Source organism: Physcomitrium patens, chromosome 21 (assembly GCF_059467195.1).
Source record: "Physcomitrium patens ecotype Gransden chromosome 21, ASM5946719v1, whole genome shotgun sequence".
Taxonomy (NCBI): Eukaryota; Viridiplantae; Streptophyta; class Bryopsida; order Funariales; family Funariaceae; genus Physcomitrium; species Physcomitrium patens.
This window is the reverse complement of record NC_143430.1, coordinates 6,949,560-6,965,414: the sequence shown is the minus strand read 5'-3', so window position 1 is coordinate 6,965,414 and position 15,855 is coordinate 6,949,560. Positions and strand designations below refer to the sequence as shown.

At 41.0% G+C, this 15,855-nt stretch overlaps 2 protein-coding genes across 6 annotated transcripts; both read right to left on the bottom strand.

Moving 5' to 3' along the window:
* Positions 1-715: 715 nt before the first annotated feature.
* LOC112274395 (B-box zinc finger protein 20) lies at positions 716-4,087 on the bottom strand. 3 transcript variants are annotated; one of them, XM_024503855.3, is made up of 3 exons: positions 3,689-4,087; positions 3,111-3,330; positions 716-2,591 (listed from the first exon to the last, which is right to left on the bottom strand). In XM_024503855.3, the coding sequence occupies exons 2-3, from the start codon at positions 3,288-3,290 to the stop codon at positions 1,686-1,688; spliced, it is 1,086 nt and encodes a 361-aa protein (XP_024359623.1). In that variant the 5' UTR covers positions 3,291-3,330; positions 3,689-4,087; the 3' UTR covers positions 716-1,685. The 3 variants fall into 3 exon arrangements, with proteins under 3 accessions (XP_024359623.1, XP_024359624.1, XP_090101785.1); XM_024503856.3 differs by having other exon boundaries at positions 3,111-3,299; positions 3,689-3,895; XM_090245659.1 differs by lacking the exon at positions 3,689-4,087 and having other exon boundaries at positions 3,111-3,443.
* Positions 4,088-8,282: 4,195 nt separating this feature from the next.
* On the bottom strand, positions 8,283-12,213 carry LOC149986737 (uncharacterized). 3 transcript variants are annotated; one of them, XR_016499864.1, is made up of 4 exons: positions 11,845-12,213; positions 9,594-11,733; positions 8,837-9,323; positions 8,283-8,644 (listed from the first exon to the last, which is right to left on the bottom strand). XR_016499864.1 is itself a non-coding variant. In XM_090245857.1 (2 exons), exons 1-2 carry the CDS (start codon positions 9,701-9,703, stop codon positions 9,107-9,109), a joined length of 327 nt encoding a protein of 108 aa, XP_090101983.1. In that variant the 5' UTR covers positions 9,704-12,213; the 3' UTR covers positions 8,283-9,106. The 3 variants fall into 3 exon arrangements, 1 of the variants encoding a protein (XP_090101983.1); XR_016499863.1 differs by having other exon boundaries at positions 9,594-12,213; XM_090245857.1 differs by having other exon boundaries at positions 8,283-9,323; positions 9,594-12,213.
* Between the last annotated feature and the right edge of the window lie 3,642 nt (positions 12,214-15,855).

Below are 15,855 nucleotides of genomic sequence, written 5' to 3'. Positions count from 1 at the left end.
CCTTCATTTAGAAATATAAACAGTTAGAGGGTAACTGATCTTCTTCAGCAGATGAGTACATTCTGTACATTCTGTACATTCTATAACAGTGATGTGAACTTGGGGAGCCCCCTTTACCACAGACTTGACCACCATGTATTTATCCATGACAGCTGCAGAGAATATCACCGGCTGTGGTGCAGAGATATTCAATCAGTACTTCTGTGAATTACAACGTCGACGAGAGTCAGATTATCACTTGTGGGTACAAACCACACTGGTCATCACTTTCACATGAACAATTTGGATGTGCGACTGAAGATGTATTGCTCTTGTTACGATCAATTAATGGATAAAGTTAATACAGATCCCATCGTGGGACCGATGGAATCCCACGACGATTGATGTCCTAGATGGCTCCATCGGCGTTCCGTTGTTTATCTTCTTTCCCCACGGCGCAACTTTGGCAACGGGAAGTTGTGACAAAGTGAAGCAGTAGAACTATAGTGAAGGTGGTATCAGTCGGACAGGACGGCGGCATCTTGAATTGAGATTCAAAAGAAAAGTTTTGAATACATCAGATTTCGTCAGGATGAGTATCCGGCCCAAGTAACGAACATTATTCCACGATCATTGAACCAGAGCGACGGCAGGTACTCAACAGCCCGATAACAGCACAGGCTCCTTCATGGACTAGGTAGACGATATACGTTTTGTACAAGCCATAAATGAACACTTCGAGAGAAACATGGCGGGTAGCAATTTTTCATTTCTCTTAAGAGAATGGTGCGAAGTTAGCACTATCACATTAGACTGTACATGGAAGTGGGATTTACAGATGATAACATCATCGCTGCGATCAACCTGCTGTGATAAGACAGACGGGTGAAAAAAGATTGCAAAAAAGTAGAAGCAACCTGAGCTACTAAAGACGCTCAGGCGCCACTATCATCCTCTTGCATGACGAACTCAACAATCTGATAATGCGCTCCGATGATCAAACACCTGCTAACAAATGCGGCAGCTATTGACCCGCGTGGCTGCAGGGAGCAGTCTGGGCGATAAGCCCAGTTACCCAAATAAGAAAGTTGGTTAGGAAAAACCCGCCACCGTTTTACGATGGTTTGATGGGTATACAAGGCTCTTCTTCAGGTGAAAAACTGTCTCGCAGTTGCCGCTGCAATGCTCGTCGCTATTCACATTTCCACTCAAGTCGGGAGAGATGTGGAAAAACACACCAGATGATGGTGGTGATGGAGTCTGCTCCAAAAATAAGTACTGACATTCTTGCGGTGGACAAACTATTGAAAAACGCAAACGCGGCCGTCATCGTCTTCAAGTTGCACCAGCTCGGCAAGAAACGAGCTCTCTGACATGGAACACACCCATGCTGGGAAAAAGGCCGACAGGCAAATTCTTCACCAGCAAAATTTATGCACTAGTTGAACATACGCAGCCACTTGCTTACCCGGGGTGGAGGAGTACATAGAATGGAGCTCTCGAAGAACATGGGGAAGTTTCTGGATGATCTGTGCGTTTACAACCCCATCTAGCAAGACGTGAATTCACTCGTCACTGTGTTCTTGCGGAGTCGAGAGATGCCGCGAGACCCTCGATGGACAGTTGGAGAGGGAGTCACGTGCCTTGGCTGGCGAGAGCTTTTTGCAGAAATCCTGGACATAGCTAGACTTTTTTTGGTTTTCTTTTTAAATGTGATAAAAATCACGTTTCATCTTCTTCGGCACTGGAGGTGACACGGTGCCTGAAAGGACTCTAATGTCGGGAACAATGAAAGCGTCCTCATAGCCATTGGGAAGGAATACTTCTTGCTTGGGCTTGTTGCGGATGTGCCTTGGGGCACGCATAGACCTCGGCAGGGCAGCAAGCTGTGCTTCAGGTGCTGGGAACTGCGGCACTTCGTGCATGGCAAACATCTGCTCCTCAAACAGGCTCAGATCAGAGGTCCAGTCGTAGTCTCCTCCAACGGCAATCATGCTATCCACCTTCGTAGAGGCGAAGTCAGTAGTGTTAAAGTTCTCCGTGCAGTCGGCGAAGTTAAGAATCTCATCTACTCGCCACCCGGGCACTGCATCCGTCAAAAACTCAGAGATGCTGCTCTTCTTCATGCATGCAGCATTTTGAGCACCCATGGAAGGTTGCGACGTCATCTGTGGGACAGCAGGTGCATGATACTCCTGGCTAACCTTCATCTCCGAAACACTTTGAACGTTTCCTGAGTACGTAGGTGGGCAGCAGGGAGAGAACGAAAACACTGATGGAACCTTGCATGCTGTTTCAGTCTTAGTATTCGCAGTTTGGCTGGTGGGGTCTCGGGGGCCTCGAAGAATTGAAGTCGGGCTAGAGAACATCGATGCGCGACTGCAATTCGATGATTGCGAAATAGATGAAGCGGCCGGGCTTGGCATCGACGAGGTCCGTTCTGGAGTGAGTGGCTCCGCATCATCTTCGACCTCTTCCAGAGCCACCTTCGTTCCTGGCACCAAAAAGCGCTGGTGATTGCAGGAGAGCGTATTAGCGGTGTGGATAGACACGTCACAGTCACGGCAGAGCAACGCTCGGTCCTCCAAGCAGAAGAAGAACCCTCTGTTTTCCTGCAAGTACAAGTTCAAATTAACGGTAAGACCTCTGCTTAAGACCTGTATAAAGACACACACGACTTATCAAACTCTATCGGTCCGTGCTAAGAACTTCCAAGGCCTACTTCAAACACCGTCAGGTTCTCTTCGTCACTAGAAAAACTTTCCGAAAGTTCCGCAAATCCACTCTAGCACAATGAAGAACGTAGGAAAGTTATCAACTCTGCGAGAAGAGCCTAGTGCATCAGCTACATACAAGCATGCAGCCAGCTACGGAAAAAACACCATGCTAACGTCTGCTAAAATTATGTGAGAAGGTGGTTGTGATTTAGTGTGACAGTGACAAGCAGGTGTTTAACCGCCATGCCATTCACAAGACATTAAGCGATACTTAAGCCCCTGAAAGGATCCATGGGTTGAAAGATGCGATTTAGGAAGATTGTACGTTCTCCATGGCAAGTCCCTGTTTGAAAGGCGCAAAGGTGCCTAAGCAGGAAGCCAGTGAAGGAAACAGTTTAGACAACCCAAACATACCTGGCAAATGTCACACTTAGGCGGTTCCGGTGCCGCGTTGAAAGCAACACGGACATGTTTGTTGGCGAACTTGTTGGCCGTGTGCATTCTAGCGTCGCACTGGGCACAGAGCGCTGCCTCATCCGCACAGCACATGACCGAGGCGAGATTCTTCTGACATACGTCACACTGTATCCTCATCTTGACTCTCTGTGGATCCGTAGTCACCGATTTTCAGGAACTGCGGTAGAATGGACCAAGCGCAATCAGAGGGACCAAAAACAATACCCGAATATTGACAGAAGATTGCACAAACACGCTATCTCAAACTGGTGGCAATGTTTACGAACACACGGCCCAGACCCTCAAACGACGAGGATCCTGTCCCACCGCCACCAAATTCCCTGCTGCTTGTAAACTACGACCTGATGTAACAAAAAACCAAGTCTCGACCCGAAGAGCAAAAGAAGAGAGAATAGTGGAACCAAAAACGCAGTTGGTGCGTTTGAAAGAGGGAGCTATCTGAATGCCGGAAGACTGCAAGCCTTGAGGGGGGAGGGGGGCAAACGGAAAGCGGTTGGCAAGTGAAGAAGACGCACCTCCTCACAGAAACAAGATCGGGCGTGAGAAAGAAGAACCAAGCCTCCAGAGATCGATGAATGGGGGGGGGGCACAATTTGTACAGAAAAGGCGAAAAGAGCGTGGCTTTTGCAGGGGGGGGGGGGGGGGGAGGAAGAGGCTAAGCCAGGCTTGGAGATGGGAGCTGGAAGCCGCGATGAGTATCACAGCAGGTGGGGGGCCGTCGTATTCGGAGGAGGCTGTGACAGAAGCTGCGCAGGGATGCGCAGAATGAGGCTACAGAACTGGGATTGCCGACCATGTTCCTCGCGACGATGCTCGGTAAAAATATAAATAAAATCTCTGATCAACGCGGCCGCTTCGCGCTCTCTTACCCAACTCCACTCCCACTTGCTTACCCCCACCTCCACCTCCTCCTCGCGGAATCTCCCTCCACCCGCTGCCGCTTTCTTCTTAAATCATCGCCGACCAGTTCGTTCCCTACCCCCTCTTCACACTAGATGCATTTTTTTCAAGGTTTCAATGATCCTGCAAGCATGGCTGGCAGCTCCAACCACTGTCATGTGACACATCCACCCCCGCTTTGTTTCACTTTCACTTTTGTGTCTTTACCCAGGCTGTGTTTTTTTTATTTGTCTATTTTTGTGCATCCTACACCTTTTTTGTGGGATTGATACAGGAAAGAGAAAGGGCATATGTGGCACTTGCAAACCTAGTAGAGGAAGATGATGCTCACAGCTTCAAGGGCACCTCTCCATCTGTTCTCATGCATGCAAATCCAACTCACACACATTCATGCACCATGGAAACCTTTGACAATAGCTCTTTCAACACCACACCAATCAAATGGGTATTCTCCCTTTTACTACAGAAAAAAAACTGATCAATCAATAGCAGTGGAATCCAAATGATGCCACATTAGCTCTGCCCTTTATCCCTATCATGAGCTCAAAATTGAAATAATAATGTGGACAATTACTACAGATGATTAAATACAAAGCTTTTTATTGTTCTTGTTTATTTGTTTTTCTATTTTCTATCTTCTTGCTTTGAGCCATGACCCACTATTCTTGAGATTCCTGCCACAGTTGTTGACTACAAGCATTATCCTCACTCCTTGGCAACTCCCTTGTTTCTCAACCCTCCATCCAAAACAGAAAACCACGAAAATCTCATTTAATTGTTTCCTGTAGCTCCATGCTTTGTAAGTGTGAATGTGTGCATGTAAACAGAATGCCTTGCACATTGTGCCAATCCACACAACAGAAGAGGGAAAGTAAACAAGGAAAGCGATTTTGCCTAGAATGTGCAAGGAAGCTGCACAAAGGCCCTACACAAACCCAACACAGAATGCTGTTTCCTAAATTACCCCCAAAAGCCCTGGCTGTGAAATCAGCCCCCCCCCCCCCAGGATCACTTTCTGTGGGCAAATACAGTCCCATCTGGTGGAATGCCAATATCTAATCTGCTAATCAGGGTGCTAATGAGATTTCATGCTGGAAAAACAGTCTGTGGCAAATACAGTTCTCATCTGCAAGCGTGCTGTGATCTAATCTGCTAATCAGGAAGTAACCACAGGCCTGATACAAAATCCAGAGCCTTGTATAAAGGGGAATGCACCCACACAGCTGGAAATAGCTGATGGGAACGGGAGCGCACACAAAGGGAACGGCTAATGGATAGGGAGCTATTCAAGACACCGTGAAGCCAACCTGATCTATAAATAAGTGACCAAGGGCACAGCTGTGCTTCTGGCATTAAGAAAAAACGGATCTTTATTTCTCTCTGTCATTCGGAATGGTCATGAACCGTGTACACACGCACGTTGTTTGTACACGCAGTGTCCAATTTGGCACCCTCAGTTAAACACCTAATTTGACCACCAAATACTCTTTATTAATCCCCTTCTCTTCTAAAATTTTATTACATTTTACTAATTTTATGTCACAAGTCACGCATTGATTGTGTGGGAACATTGCGTTCCCTATGTTGGTGATCTCACCCATGATTCTTTAGCAGCTACTCAGTCTTGTTTATGCTTCCCTTCAGCAATGAAATGAATTGAAATGAAATATTTTATATTTTATGTTTAAAAATATATATTCAAGTTTGATTCCAGTGCCAAAAATATAAAATCAAAAGGCATCATGGACTGGTCCAACCGTGATGATTAATGTGTATATTGTTTTGGCCCTGGTGTTGGGGCATTGCCTCTGATCATGGCAATATCATCAAATCCTTCTTGTCACATATATTATCCTTCAACTTGGTCCCAGTTCCTAAATGAGTTTCACTTTATTATTTAATTATTTACCACTACAATAGACTTTTTACCCCCTCCCAAATATTAGTCATGCCAATCATAGAGACAGAATGGAGGAGTAGGAGGCATCTATTGCTAGTGTACGTTCTCAGAACATCATGACTAAGGACTGGGCCGGGCAGACACCCGACCTGACCCAAAATAAATAAATAAATTGGTGCTACCCAAGGAGGCTGTTCACATTAGGGAGTCAAAGGTCAAAAAGTTTGGGCTCCACTTTATCCTCATTTTTTATCCAATAAGGAATCCTTTTTATTATTATTATTATTATTCTAAGAACACATTCAGCCTTTCCATTGGTTCTTGTGTGCAGGACCTGGGAAAGCTAAAGCACTGTGGGTCCTACTATATCCCAAGTCAGTTGGGACTTTAGCAAGACCCAATTTCCTTTTTCTTTCCCTTATTCTTTGAAACTTTTCTTATCAGCATGTAAAATTAGCAATTGTCCCAAAAGGGTTGTTGACTTGCTGTAGACTACCCACATTTAAAATAACTTCACAACTATCGTCCTTGGATCTTTGAAAACACGATAATCAATAAACAGCAACTGTATACATTTATTCACAGTGCTTATCCAAACTTACACTAAATTATTTTTATTCCATCACAAATATAAAAAAACATCACTAATTGTAGACAAGTCTAGAAAAGGACTCGCTATGTTAGATTCATGGACAGATATTAGCTTTACAGTTCTAAGAATGGATATATGTCTATTTATATATTTCTACATACAAACAGACTTGCACGTACATTATGTATACACATACACATACGTGTATATATATACGCATATGCAATTATTGGGGTAGAAAGTCGAGAAATATTATAATTCTTTTTCTCCCAAATACATATCCCCAATAGTGTGTACAGTGCTACATGTAAAAAAAGGGACAGGGGTAGGGGATTTTCATTCATTTATTACATGCTTTTTAAATGCATTACTGTACACTATATCTTGTAGTACACAAATTTTGCTCAATTGCAATTTCATCTATAAATATATACATCTATGAACTGAGCAATGCACATGAGTCTCATGTATGTATGATGGAATGATTAGATTACAAACTACTCCACCATACAATGAAGTGAGCTTATAAATATGGAGCCCCATACCTATCATTTAAAAAAAAAACAGTGACATTAAATGAAAGTGTAAGCAGGAAGAGGTTCTCCTCCAGCCACCCAGTGGGGGGGGGGGGTCCAAAGAAGGAATGCTCAGCTAAAGCAGTTGCCCTGTTTTGCTATGCAACCATACTGAGTCACACATGGGTTCTTACCATTTGTGATACATATATATATATATATATATAGATGTGTGTGTGTATGTGTGTGTGTGTCTGTTTGTGATTTTCACACTTCCAGGGTTAATACTAAGGTTATGATGATGGTGCAGGGCTCATGAAAAACACACATGCAGCTCATTCCATGTCAAGGTCCTTTGAATAGTGTACAATTAGGGCTGAGGTGGAAGCCAAGCTGGGTAATGAAAGGTTGGAGTAAAAGGGCAAGCAGGCAGATAGAGAGGAGGGGGGGGGGGATGGTGCCCATGTGGACGTAATTAGAGCCAAGTGGCAGAGTAGGTTCATGATGATGGGTTTTGGTTGTTACAGTGGTTTGTTTGTTTGTTTGATTGTTGGTTTGTTTGGCCCTCTGCCATGTGGGGTTGCAAGGATATGTAATGCCTGGCCATGTGATCCCCTTCAAAATTTGCTCCTCCTCCTACTACTACTGCTCCTACAACCTCCTAGCTTCCAACTTCTTCTCATGGGATATGGGCACTCCATCTATAACAACATATATATATATATATATATATATATATCTTCATTGGTACTTCATTCATTCATCATTCATCCAGTCCAGCATATCCCTCCATGGTCAAGCAAACACTTTGTAAGATTTCATTAAGTCTACATTTCATATTGTTTCTCATTTTTTTATTTTTTATTTTGCGAATTGCACTGTTGAATACTTGATGATAGTTGTATCTGTAAAAGTCACTACAAGTCATGGTTGTAAATATTTATAAGACTTTTCAAATATTTCATTGCAATGTCATCAAAAGTTATAATTATTCATGATTTAAAATAAAGTAAATGACAGATAATTGTTAGAAGATATTTATCAAAGTAACACATGGAATTGTACATGAAACTCGTGAAGTTTTTTCAGGAATTATTCAGTTTTTTTTTCTTTTTTCTTTTTTCCTTGGTTACAAAATAAATATACACACGCACAATTAAATAAATAAGTGTACATATATATATATATATATATATATATAATGGTATACGAGCAAATACACTGAAACCGGTCTGGCTAATATTTTGGTATTCATATTTCTGTTTTAGGTTATTATAACTTCTTCAACAACATAAACAGTGAATCAAATTTATTGTGTGATCAAATCACATGCCAAGGCATGTAACATTTATTACTTGAAACAAACTTCTAATTAATACAAACTTAAAATAATTCCTATCAATTTGCTAATAGTTTGATAAGTCAATGTTACGAATGCAGTAGTTATTGATCCTGTTAACTGTTACCCATAAAAAAAGGTAAATAAAAGTTTGCAGAGTAAATTTGGGTACGCAATGAGAGGCCCCATCTGGAAGGTTGATAGAAGTTGTGTTGTGAAGCCATTCTGCAAAAGGGGTCGTGGATTAGGGCTCGAAGTGAACTTGTCCCTATACTTACCGACACCAGCACCGGCACGTCTTAAACAAGATTTTAATGTGATGGCTGATGTGATTTGCCCTTTTAGGGTTTTCTTTGCAATTTGGTGTTTGAGAATGTTGCCATAGTCTGAGTAACTGAAAGGAGTGTGATTGCGCACCTGCTGTTTTCCAAGAGTTCGACCACACCGAAGCCCTTCAACTTGTTTTGTTTCAATAGTTCATGTTGTGATGTTGTAAGCTGATGTCTAATGTTGGTGAAGAGTTGGAGGTTTGAATCACTTCGGGAATCACATCTCGCACTAGCAGGAACATTGCATTTCTCCTTTTTTCACTTTCCAACTCCCTTGCTGACCATTCAGCTATTCGTGCCGTATGCTACCCTTTTCTTATTCCTATTTTAACCCTATTTTCCAAACAATTTTCCGTCTTTAAAAAAAGAAATACCGGAGGGTTAGTGGAGTCGGCACACCTGGAATTAGCAGGATTCGTGCCAAAGTAGGCGATACTCCTATCACAAGCCCGGCAAAGGACCAGACGGAAAGGTTTACAACGTTGAGAAAGGGCTCCAACGATACGACGGGGGAATGTGAACAAGGCCCCAGGGGTTGAATCAGCCTGCATGGTTGCACACCCACCTTGCACAGTCTACGGGGATTAGGAAGCAAGCCATAGTTATCAAAAATTCCAACCAAGGATCACACGTCACAGCAACTTTCAAGGGTCTATCCAAAACCCCTCCGAAAGCTCACAACATCCTCCTTCCGATTGTGAAGGGGCGACGCTGCCCTCACGAGCTGAGTACCGAGAATTTGGTGATTATTAAGTTCATTGTGCGATGCGTCGGACGGGACTCATTGACACAGTAAGTTGCAATTCTGGGAGGGGACCATCGAAGGGCAATTGCAAGAGAATCACCGTTGAATTTTCAGTGCTGATCTCCCTATCATCGGAGCCAATCCCTTGCTGGAGGAGGATGGTTTGGGCAACTTAATCCGAGACGCAAACCCCATCGATGCCGAACGCATTAAATCGCCGACGAATTAGGAATTGACCGGCCGATTCGCTTTGTTTCTCCATCCAAGTTGCATTCAGTTTCGAAAATGGATACGGTCTTTCATCTCGTTGGCTTGATGTGGCAGTCCCTCTTCTTTTCAACATCTTGTGCGCATTAAGGAATACCTCCATCTAATCTATACTATTCTAGGCACTAACCATAGCCACAATCATTCCCTTAAAGAGACCCCGACAATTGCTTTAACAGCTATTTTCAGGTTTGATGCCTCACTCTCGCGCTCTCTCTCTCTCCTTGCTATTGTTTTTGTTTTTTTTGTACGCAGAGAACTATGTCAATTGTGTCCTAAATGCCCTCAATGTCGTAAAAAATTGTTGATTCCTGGACAGAAGAGACAAACCACCTTTGCAAGCCTGTCCACAATCAGAGTCATCATAGAACCCTAATGAAAGCCTTCTCTTTCTTCTTGCATTCTTTCTTAGTATTTCTATAGTGTTATATTATTATTGTTATTGATAATATTTGGCATTTTCCTATGGAACCTACAGTTTCAATGTAGGTCTGGGTATCACCAAAGAGGACAAACTAGAGACAGAGAGAGGAGAAGAAAAAGAAAAAAGAAAAAGAGAGTAACGAAATAGTGCACCTCATCCATACAATACACGTCATTTTTTTATGGATAATACTCATGTTGGTTTTCATTCAAGTTTATGTATTATCATTGACAACATAACATTGGTTTGTTTTGCATGTGCTTATGCAAAACCCTCTTAATAAAGACAACATTAAGGAGCAGAAGGCTAGTTAATGGAATGTAGTTTGTTTGTTTGTTTGTTTGTTTGTTTTTTCTTCTTCTTCTAATTAAACAACAAACACTTTATATTTCTGTATGTATTTCTAAAGAAAAGTGAGACTTACGGAGAAAATTACGTAGTGACACTCTTCATGGGATTAGTATCACCAACTAACTTATTTTTACATGAAAACATGTCTTTGTTATACATGACTCATGTCCTCTCTCTCTTTCCTCTCCCCCACCACCACCCCCTCAAACACACACTCATAACAAAAGCACATGAACACCAACATATTGCAAGCATTAACTGCATACAACTTTCTCGCACTCCTGTACAGAGTGGTCCATATGACTCTTTGCCTCAATACATCAAATGAACTGAACTGGGTTGCTCACTTTGCAAACAAAGTTTGTTAGTTTTGTTTACCATCATTTCTGTGTATATATATATATATATATATAGTTCTGGGTCAGTTTATTTATGTGATTTTGTTTTGCCAAAAAATTCTAGAAAAGAGAAAAAGGGAACCTCTTTTTCTGGGAACCTTTAGAGGAGCATTTACAATGGAGTGTTCATGAAGGCACTCATTCTTGCTTGCCTCAGCCCCTCAGCACCGTAGCAAAGCAACCAGAGAGCAGGGACGGGGACCCACTCGGGCAGCTTCATTCAAAATTCGTGGATCAGCATGAGTTTCAATTGAAAGGAAACAGACAAAGCAGAGCTTTTCCTCACATCGACTTAATCTAACCCTAACACCTGTTAGGCAGGCGTTCCACAACTCTTTGTAGCCACAAGTTAAACTCTAGAAAGCCTGCCCGTGAAACAAATTTGGAGACAAGAGAAAGAAAGAAAATTGTCATCAGCTGCTGAAACGTTGTTTGGCCCAGAAGGAGAAGAAGAGTGTGAGGAAATTGCCTTTTGCGGTGTGCGATGGAAGACAATCTACGCAACAGGACTATTCAACATCAATGTCCACATTAGATTACAAGTACAACAGATGGGTGATTGGAGGGAAGATTCGGAATATACTCGTTGAATCGTTTCAAGACGCATTTTGTTTTCGTGGCCGAGTTGAATCCACCGAACATGGACTAAAAGACAGGACTTGCCGATCGAGAGCTCGAGAAAGGACTCGGAACAATCATCGGACGAGGAGAAGTGGAGACCGAGCTGGTGAGTATTGCACTTTTCTCCACCCGTCTTTCGAAGCGCGGCAGCCCTAGGGTTCCGGATGGCTGGGCAAATCCTGCAGCATTTTGTGCCGCGGGTGCGCAGCTTGTTGGGTCACGAAGGGAAATCGAAGGGTCCAAACCCAACAATAAAAAAAAGGAATTCCAGATGAGAACCGCGACCAAACCTGCATGTGGGGTCGATGGAGAATCGTCTCGCGGCGCTTCCTTATCTCGAGCTTGGTGGCGTGCTGTGATGGGAGCTCCTTCGTCCCAGCTTCAGGGGTTCCAGATGATGCGCAGCAATTGACAAGCACCCCAGTTCGGTGTCAGCAACTTCGCCACCGATGGACGGATCGAAAGCAGCAACAGCAAAGACACCATGCGAGGGGGAGTCAAAGGCATCGTTTCTCTTGCGGAGAACACATTGCCAGGGCGACTCTGTTGTTTCTTTATTATTTATTGTGTTATATATATATATATATATATATATATCAAATCCGAGGTGGATTGACGACAATTTGTGCTCAGCTGTGATTGTAGGCTTTTTAAGCACTTTCAATGACGAATGATTGATGCGGGTAGATTAGGTCGACTTTACAATCGAAGATAAAGGCTTGCAAGACTCCATTGGACAAGTTATAGAGATTAATAATAAATAAATAAAAAACTTAAACATATCGTATGAGCATTTGTGTCGAACTATACTAAATTCCCTTCCATTGGATTTGATGCAACGCCAAAAAGTTATTGTTAGGTCCATGTGTGGGGGTAGAGGATATTGCAAACCTTACAACAACATGCATTGGTCCTTGAAGAATTGTATTACTGTAGTGTGACTTGTGATGGTTATCTTGTGCAGTCTATTAGTTTGTTGATTTGCTTAAGTTTTGAAAAAAATCTTATCATTGAATTCCTTCCAGCTTTTACAATTTGAATATGTTGAATGTATTTAGTCGTTTGTCCTTGCGGTGTTAGTAAATAACAGAATAGAAACAAATAATTGAGAAGTTGTCTTAAATTTTCAATTAAAATTATGAACAAATAAATTACAATAATCTAGTCAATAAGTTATAATTGCTTTGTGCAATAAGTCTGTGCATGAAGCTTTGTGGTGCACTTTATCTAAAGGCTTGAACTTTGTACTCCAAAAAGCAATGATCTCAAGTCAACAAATTCTTACACAAGAAGTTATAATTTTACTAATAGACGTGGAACTTAAGATTCATTAAATTTACTAGTTTCTCTTCCAGAATTTACATCATACATGGCTTGTAAATTTTTTAATGTTGTGTGTGCCCATTGTTATGTTATTGTGTACTTTAAATTGTAATCATAAATTTATGCTTATTATTGAATGTTGTGTAGTGCATTAAAAACATGTGTCTAATGAAATATAAATAAATAAATAAATATACAGAATTTTTTTAAATTGATCCATAAATTGACTAAATTGACCCACCTTTCATCATTAGTTGTGGATCCATTCATTTTTTTTATTAGTTTTCAACCAATGTAGATTTTAAAGTAAAACTTTTTGATGATGGTTAAGATGAATGGATAAATTTAGTAAATGAGTGTATAAATTAATTTTTTCTATATATATATATATATATATATATGTATATATTACAAAATAATATATTTGAAGATTAAGTAACTAAAAATAAAAGAATTAATAGTCATTAGTTGTAATGTACATCTGTCACGGCCATAATCATGTAAGCTAATAATTACATATAGAAATAGGTAGAAGTAAGTAAAAGTAGATAAAAGTAAGTTAATTCTATAATATTTAATATAGAAGCTTCCTAAAAACTTCCTAGATGCTGCTTTGACTTCATAGGTGTCTTTAATTGACTTTTTGGATTAGAAACGTGGTCAACAAGTTGGCCATGTGCCACACATGTTGTTAGCTTGAAGATCAAGCTAACTATGTGGCCCACACGTAGAAAAACTTGCCTTGTAAGTCAAGGCATGTGTCCTACAAAGTCAACACATATTGGAGGTCCTATAGAACGTCGCCACGTAGCCCCTAGTTAGATAGTATATATAGAGACAAGAGTGAAGGCTTCTTCACTCTTGTCAACTCCTTTCTTGCTTCTAGTCCAGGTTCAAGAGTCTTTAGTTTCTTGTCTTGTGGCAATAGCCATTCCAGTTTCCTTTTAATATACCTACTTGTTTATATTTTGACTTATTATATCGAGATAGCGTTTTGGTGTATATTTTCCCTCATCGAGTCTTTGTCCTTGACAGATTGACAAGAGTACACTTACAATATCAGAGCTTTGTTTTTTCTTGAGTAAGAGTGGATTACCCCTTTCTCTTGACAAGACATAAGCGTATTAGAAGTTTGCGGATTACCCACTTCTAAACTGATATTGTTCTTAGTATCTTCTTTGTTATCAAGTCTTTCTTTTCTTTTGTCTTGAGCAATATCAAACAAATTTTTCTTCTTAGTGTCATTATAGGCAGAGCTTGTTGAAATGAAGAGTGCAATGGCACAAATGCAAGAGCAAATGAGGGAGTTAATGCTTGCGATGCATCAACTCAATTCACCAACACAGGAAAGAACAAGAATAGCAGAAAGTGGAGATATAGAGATGATCGGAGCTGCTTCAACATCTACAACAAATCACATTCCTTCTCCAATTGTACAACACCCTATAAGCACTAGAGAACCAAGAATTGCCTTACTTGAGAAATTTGATGGTACGAGATCAAAGTTTCGAGGATTCATCAATCAAGTACAATTGGTAATTGAACTTCAACCGCAAAGCTATCCAACTCCAGGATCACAAGTCAGGTTTATTGGCACTCTATTTTCTGGTTCTGCATTATCGTGGTTTTCGTCTTTTCTTGAACAACGAAATCCAATATTGGACAATTTGGAAGCTTTTTTGGCGGAGTTTCGATCTATGTATGGTGAACACGATGCAACTCGTGTTGCAACAAATAAGATCCGAATTCTGCAACAAGGAAATCGCTCAGTAACAGTATATGCTTCACAATTTTGACAACTTGCAATTGACATCAAGTGGGATGATGCTGCACTCATCAGTCAATTTCTTTATGGATTGCAATACGAAGTAAAGAAATTGATGCTCAACTTACCTGATCCTCAAACTTTGAGTCAAGCAATCGATTTTGCGATAAAATGTGATAATCGACTTTTCGAATTTCGATCCGAGAATCATTCACGGGAACCTCAATGTTATTACTCAATGGCAACATCAACATCTTTGCCAAACGTACATTCAGAAGTAGAAGACATGTAAATTGACGCGGTACGTTTTAAACCCCTAACTGAGCAAGAAAAGATTCGTCGTCGTCAAGAAGGATTATGTTTATATTGTGGAGAACCTAAGCACACTGCTCAACATTGTCCAAAGAAACGACGCAACTATAAAATGAGGGGTACGACGGTCAAAGAAGACAACATGTCGGAAAACGGATTCGTCCAGCTACAATAGGGAACGTGCAACTGGAACCTTGTACAATTCCTAATGAAGGTCCTATCCTCTCCTCAGAACCCTCTCCTTGTTTTATAATAGACTTATATTTAGGACCTAAGAATTACAAAGCCTCTGCTTTATTAGATTCGGGAGCCTCAACATGTTTTTTAGATGAACAATTTGTTAAAAGTCGTAAAATACCCTTTGTACAGAAACCTAAACCAGTACATGTAGAAGTCATAGATGGTCGTCCCTTGTCTTCTGGAGATGTCACTCATGAAACTCATCCTATAAAAGTAACAATAGACGGTCATGATAGCTACATAGCTTTTAACATAATTAAATCCCCGTCCAATCCAGTTATTTTAGGTTTATCCTGGCTAGAAAAATATAACCCTCAAATAGATTGGAATTCGCGTAAACTTGACTTTTCCCAGAGCGTTATTAATAGTTCTACCAACCAAGTAAAAAATTATAAGTCTAGTATAGTAAAATCCGTACTGATAGGTGCAAAAGCATTTATACACGCAGCAAAAGAAGGATCAACTTTTGCTATTTATGCTGCACCTATTTCTGAAAACATAAAGACTTCAATTGGCATTCCAAGTCAATATCAGGAGTATCAAGACGTTTTTGAGAAAAAGAATGCAGATATTCTTCCTGAGCATCGCCCATATGATTGTTAAATCGACCTCAAGGAAGGAACTCAGCCACCATTTGGACCAATTTACAGTTTATCGCAAG